The 6,762-nt window shown below is 51.3% G+C and overlaps 1 protein-coding gene across 1 annotated transcript in view; it reads left to right on the top strand.

Moving 5' to 3' along the window:
* The first annotated feature begins 2,574 nt into the window (after positions 1–2,574).
* SNX18 (sorting nexin 18) overlaps positions 2,575–6,762 on the top strand; it is a 29,286-nt gene continuing 25,098 nt past the window's right edge. The window contains exon 1 of the mRNA XM_055554550.1: positions 2,575–4,440. Within this exon, the coding sequence (XP_055410525.1) occupies positions 2,814–4,440 (1,627 nt within the window). The 5' untranslated portion in view covers positions 2,575–2,813. The remainder of the gene's footprint in view (positions 4,441–6,762) is intronic.

Below are 6,762 nucleotides of genomic sequence, written 5' to 3'. Positions count from 1 at the left end.
AGCAAAGAAACCACTGTGGTTTCTCTCCAGTGGAAGAGAGGGATAGAAAGAGGGGCAGGAGCCCAGCCACCTAAGGCCTCTTTGGCCAAGGAAAGAAGTGTGAAAATGTCGTTGTTTGGAGCCATTTAGTATTCCCTAGTGACTTGTTTTTAGAAAAGCATAATGAGATGGAAATAGTTGATGGTTATAATGATGATTCTGTAAATTTAGTTATGAATAATATGCTTCATTTTCTAGAGAAATCTCTTTACAATGTACTACTGTATCTACTTCCTTGAGTGAACATTTATAAGTTTTTAATACTTGAGTATATTTTCTAGCTATCCACAGCCTTTAAGGGGTGGTGTCTTTCCTGCTATTAAGGTGCCATGGAGCTAGGAACCATGTCCCTGTCATTCATGACCCCTAAACATTTGCTCCTACACTGATTCTGCAAACAACCTCTGGAATCCAGCAGTTCCCCAGCCATGACTCTACAGAGAAGCCCAACCTGTCTATAAATGCCATCCCCTCAAATTTCAGCAACATTCACACCTGAAACAGATTTTCAGTTTTCCTTCCTATTTGAAATCCCAAAGCATTGCAAGTTTCATGCTACTTTAATAACTCTTTAATCTAAAAGGTTAACTACCAGATGAATAGTAAAGGTGAAACGGAATATATTTAACTTAAGTATTTTGGATTAGCTTCTCAGGAGCTAATCAGTAAAATAAATTGTATTCTCGATGTTTCATACATGTTGACGTCATGATTCTGACCACATCAATTGCTGACATCAAAATTCAGTGACCTCTGTTACCTGCTGTGAGAACCGTCCTAACCCAGAATTTTCAGCTACAAGTGGTGTAATTCAGAAGTTGCTTACTGAACTGAAATAAGGGTTTGTATTAGGGATAAATACTGTGGGAGTAACTCTGGTATACTGGGTTGGTGGTTTTGTGCAGGAAGCTTAGAATTCCACAGCTCTTATAATGATTGTATACTCTTCTGGCTTGTTTCCCAGATTTGCTTGAAAAGGGTCGGAAGACAGGATGAAATTAATGACATATGAATGCTAACAACCAATTAGAGGTGTCTTCAAAGGAATAATTAGGCTAGACTTAATAAGAGGGGATTCTGAGAAGAAAAAGCTTTAGGCAAATTATACTCTGAAAGAAAAGAAGATGTGAAATAAGGCAACTCTAGGAGATTGGAGTTGATTAAAACTTCAGGAAGTGATTTTATCTACTTACCTTAAAAGTAATATAAACATAGTGAGACAAATGAATGGAGAGGGGTGGTCACTGAGTCCAGACTAGGAGCAGGGGTCTGAGCACTGGTACCCTTCCTCCAGCACATATCCGGGGACTGTAATTTTAGGACCCCTATTCTGTTTATGATGGAGAAGGAAACGGCAACCCACTCCAGTATTCTTGCCTGGAGAATCCCATGGACAGAGGAGGCTGGTGGGCTACAGTCCATAGGGTCGCTAAGAGTCTGACACGACTGAAGCAATTTAGCATCCTGGTGGCTCAGACGGTAAAGTGTCTGCCTGCAATGCGGGAGACCTGTTGTTTGATCCCTGGGGTCGGGAAGATCCCCTGGAGAAGGAAATGGCCACCCACTCCAGTACTCTTGCCTAGAAAATTCCATGGATGGAGGAGCGTGGTGGTCTACAGTCCATGGGGTCGTAAAGACTGAGTGACTTCGCTTTCTTTTGTTTCTTTCTTATGAAGGAGGAGGAGGTTTTTGCTTTTCAAAATAGCAACAGCAGCAGCAACAGCGGCAGCAAACACTTAAACTGTGCTTCCCACCTATAATGCTAGCTCTCGGTTTCATTTTCCTCATCTGTAAATAGGGATTCCACGATTATCAAATCCCCACAACAAATTCCGGAGTGCAAAAAGTGACTTGCTCAAGGTCATACAGGCAGGGATTATCAGAAGACAGATCGACCCCAGTAGCCTGGGGCGGAAGCTTAAACTCTCATTCAAGCGTTTTAGGAAGGGGAAGGGACACAGGCAAAACGCAAGCTCTCTCAGCACATTTATTTTAGTGTAAACTCTCCAATGCCTCCCTCCGCCGCACCACCCTTAGCCTCTTAATTGGTGAAACGCAGCGCCTTCCTTACTTTGCTCTTGTCACGCTCCTCTCTTTTTTGACCAAAAACCTCCAGTGGGTAGATGTTAGGGAGCTTCTCCTTCAGTTTACAGCGCCCCTCCCCGCATCGCGTCTTTCTTAGCGCAATAGCTAACATTCATTGAAACTCCTTCAACAGACGCGTGGGTTTATATCATTGTACGAGTATTCACTGAGCGCTCAGAGTGGGAACGTTAATCAGCAATGAAAATATTAACCTACTTTCAAGGATACTTTTTTTTTTTCAACTTAAAAGCCTAAAAAAGAAAAATCTCAGTTCACTTCTGAAAAGAAATCTTCACCCTCAAGCTCTCGCCCCTGCGCCTCACTGAACGGCACTGGCCACAAGGGGGCAGTGGCGGCCATAGAGTCGAACCTGGGGGTGTGCGCGGCGGCTCGGCCATCGGTTGCTCTCGCCTGGCGCGAGGCTCTCGGCCTTGGATTAGCGCAGCTGGGGACGTGGGAGGCCGCGGGCCCCGCCCCCGACCGGTGGCGGCGGCGGCCCAGCTCGGCAGTCTGCGCTGCAAGCGGAGCGGCGCGGAGGGCGCGACCAGCGGGTGGGGGCCCAGGAGTGTGTACTGCCTTCCGGGCTACTCTCCGCGCGCTAGGGCGCGGGCACCACCGCAGGCCCCTCGGGCGGGCGCCAGGCTCAGGGCGCCGGAGGTCGGGGGGCAGCCCATCGGGGTGCCGGGACCATGGCGCTGCGCGCCCGGGCGCTCTACGACTTCAGGTCGGAGAACCCGGGCGAGATCTCACTGCGGGAGCACGAGGTGCTGAGCCTGTGCAGCGAACAGGACATCGAGGGCTGGCTCGAGGGGATCAACAGCCGCGGAGACCGCGGCCTCTTCCCGGCCTCTTACGTGCAGGTGATCCGCGCCCCCGAGCCCGGCCCGGCGGGCGACGGCGGCCCGGGCGCCCCGGCCCGCTACGCCAACGTGCCACCCGGGGGCTTCGAACCCCTGCCTGCCGCGCCGCCCACTTCTTTCAAGCCGCCGCCCGACGCCTTCCAGCCCCTGCTGCAACCGCAGCAGGCGCCGCCGGTGAGCACCTTCCAGCCGCCGGGCGCGGGCTTCTCGTACGGCGGGAGCGCCCTGCAGCCGTCGCCGCAGCAGCTCTACGGCGGCGGCGGCTACCAGGCCAGCCAGGGCAGCGACGATGACTGGGATGATGAGTGGGACGACAGCTCCACCGTGGCTGACGAGCCGGGCGCACTGGGGAGCGGCGCTTACCCGGACCTCGACGGCTCGTCGTCTGGGGGCGTCGGCGCTGCTGGCCGCTACCGCCTGTCCACGCGCTCCGACTTGTCGCTGGGCTCCCGCAGCGGCTCTGCGCCCCCGCAGCACCACCCGTCGGGGGCCAAGAGCTCGGCCACCGTGAGCCGTAACCTCAACCGCTTCTCCACCTTCGTCAAGTCGGGCGGGGAGGCTTTCGTGCTGGGTGAGGCATCGGGCTTCGTGAAGGATGGGGACAAGCTGTGCGTGGTGCTGGGCCCCTATGGCCCCGAGTGGCAGGAGAACCCCTATCCCTTCCAGTGCACCATCGACGACCCCACCAAGCAGACCAAGTTCAAGGGCATGAAGAGCTACATCTCGTACAAGCTGGTGCCCACGCACACGCAGGTGCCGGTGCACCGGCGCTACAAGCACTTCGACTGGCTGTATGCGCGCCTGGCCGAGAAGTTCCCGGTCATCTCGGTGCCCCACCTGCCCGAGAAGCAGGCCACCGGCCGCTTCGAGGAGGACTTCATCTCCAAGCGCAGAAAGGGCCTCATCTGGTGGATGAACCACATGGCCAGCCACCCGGTGCTGGCACAGTGCGACGTCTTCCAGCACTTCCTGACCTGCCCCAGCAGCACCGACGAGAAGGCCTGGAAGCAGGGTAAGAGGAAGGCCGAGAAGGATGAGATGGTGGGCGCCAACTTCTTCCTGACCCTGAGCACACCCCCCGCCGCCGCCCTCGACCTGCAGGAGGTGGAGAGCAAGATCGAAGGCTTCAAGTGCTTCACCAAGAAGATGGACGACAGCGCGCTGCAGCTCAACCACACAGCCAACGAGTTCGCGCGCAAGCAGGTGACCGGCTTCAAGAAGGAGTACCAGAGGGTGGGGCAGTCCTTCCGCGGCCTCAGCCAGGCCTTTGAGCTGGACCAGCAGGCCTTCTCGGTCGGCCTGAACCAGGCCATCGCCTTCACCGGAGATGCCTACGATGCCATCGGCGAGCTCTTCGCCGAGCAGCCCAGGCAAGACCTGGACCCGGTCATGGACCTGTTGGCGTTGTATCAGGGCCACCTGGCCAACTTCCCCGACATCATCCACGTCCAGAAAGGTAAAGCCTGGCCTTAAGAGCGGACGGTGTGGGATGTGTTGTTCAGGCTGAGAGGGTCACTTTGACAGAAGTCCCATTGTCTGTTTCAGATTAATATCCCACAGGTCGGGATCCTGGCAGGAATGTGGGCGGCCAGGCGGTGCCCCAAGGGTAGGGCGGATGGTGGGCTGGTAGCTTCCTCCTTAAAATATTTCCAGACAGACTGCGGGTACACTCTTCAGAGGAGGTTGAGAGAGCACTTTTGAAGACAGTGCTGTCATTTTAGAGTTTGAATAGTTGGGTAATGAGCTTCTGGGATCGGTCATCTTGTGTCTAGGGTAGAATCAGAAGGGGACCCAAGCCATGTTAGGCATCCATTTGAACACTGGCAGTGTCACTTAGCCGTGGGTTTCGGGAAGTGTGGAAATCAGGGGCAGGAGTGGGTATCTGCAGATAAAGGTAAGTCCTGCTTTCGCCCCTCTGCTCGTCTCAGCCCCTGCACTGGTAGAGAAATTAGGGTCAGTTCTCTGTAGGTACTACTTAAATGGGGCGGCATAGGAATTTCCTGCACAGGCTTCTTGCTTGCGACCTTTGTAAAATAAGGTAAAACACTCAGCCAAATTTCAGGAAGTTTTAAGAAAATTACTGTCTTTAAGCTTGGTCATTTTGAATTTGGTGTCTACTAACCGACTGAAATTAAGATGTAGAATGTATAGGATCTGAGTATTGTGTCTGAGAGCAGAGTTTCTGGTATCTCAGCGAGTTAGCTGCCCAACTCTCAGAGCTTGTTTTATTTAGTCGTCGTTAGTGTCCCTGAAGACTGAAGTTTGCAGATTGTTTTCTTAGAAAATAAATTAGAGCAGAATTAGAGCAGTAATTCCTGCCTTAACATTACTCGCTGGCTTGCATTCTGATAGCCTGCCTGGAGAGAGGGAGAATGGGGAGGGGTTGGAGTGGGGAGGCAGCCTTGCTGAGAAGGTCTTCGGTTCAGTGTGGGGGAGGGGAAGAGGACGTCACTAACCACCTTCCTGAGGGGGTGGAAAACTCCTTGGGCCAGTGCCTCTGGCCATGGGTAATGAGCCGCTTGCTGCCCTTTCAGGTGGGACAGCTTATTTACAAACAGCCCAGATCTTTAACCTGTTCTTCCTGGTAGGAAGTTTGCCTCTCTTGATTCTCTTTCTGTTCCCTGGAAACACACAAAGTAAGTTTCCTCCTCGTCATGTCAGCCCATCAGACCTTTTGGAAAAGCAGCTTCCTTTACCTCTGCTGCACTCCTGCCTCTTCCGAGTAGGTGACAGGCTTCTAACTCCCCAGAGGGGGGTCCGGCAAACGTGCTGATGCTGGTGTAGTCCCTGCTAAAATGCACTGCCCCAAATTTCTGCAATACTAGTTTCAGTGGAGAAGAGTAACTTTTTTTGACAATTTACATTTTGTAAGTGCAGTATAAGGTTAAATTAGCTGTTTGGGCAGCCATATCACTATTGACCTGCATTGAACCTGCATCTTTGTTCCCTGTGACCCCCCTTTTTTGCATAAATTGCTATGGATTCTTGATATTTTAGTTGGTGCTGGTGCAGCTGACTCTTTGAGCCTTTAATGCAGGGTCTAACATTTAAATTCCACTGTGTTACATCATTCTGGATCCAGTGCTGGGTGCCTTTTTACATGTTTCTGTGAGTTTATGCAGATGGTTGGTAAACAGTTGAAAGGGTGGAGCCAGGTACAGACGCCTGCAGTCACACTCAGGTGGCTTGCTACTACAGGGCAGCATCAGTTCATTCAGTGGTTTTACTGTCCACACACTCAGCCTTGTTGAGTGGCTCTGCTGTCGAAGTGATTAGAAAATACTTGATGTTTGCTATAAAGTCTATTTTTTAACACTAGAACTAAAATCACCTCCTATTGGAATTTGAGAAATTTCCTTCATTAAAACCAGTACCATTTTTACATTGTTTAAACAATTCAAGGGCCCTAAACATAATCTTCAGGAACTTCAGAAAGAACATCAGTTGATAGTCAACATGGTTTGTTTCTGCTGTAGCCTTGGTGTGTGATGTACAGGGAGCGTGTGTCCCTGGATAACATGTCTTTAGAATGTACTGCCATTTAAAGCTATAGCGTGCAGTGCATAAAGCTAAAAGCATTTGTTTACAGCCAGCATTTATCAAGGATGCTAGTGTTGGCCGTTTTAGGAATACAGATGAGCTTTAAGCACGGCTGAAGCTTTTTGAACATGTTCTGGATGTTCACATGATTGTATAGAGCAGAAGAAACGTCCCCCTCCCACCCCTACTACACAGTTGCTGTTGGGATGAATCTTCATCTCAGCACTTGGGAATTTTG

Source organism: Bubalus kerabau, chromosome 18, assembly GCF_029407905.1.
Source record: "Bubalus kerabau isolate K-KA32 ecotype Philippines breed swamp buffalo chromosome 18, PCC_UOA_SB_1v2, whole genome shotgun sequence".
NCBI classification, from domain to species: domain Eukaryota; kingdom Metazoa; phylum Chordata; class Mammalia; order Artiodactyla; family Bovidae; genus Bubalus; species Bubalus kerabau.
The sequence above is the reverse complement of the archived record's forward strand: the minus strand, read 5'-3'. Positions and strand labels throughout refer to the sequence as shown.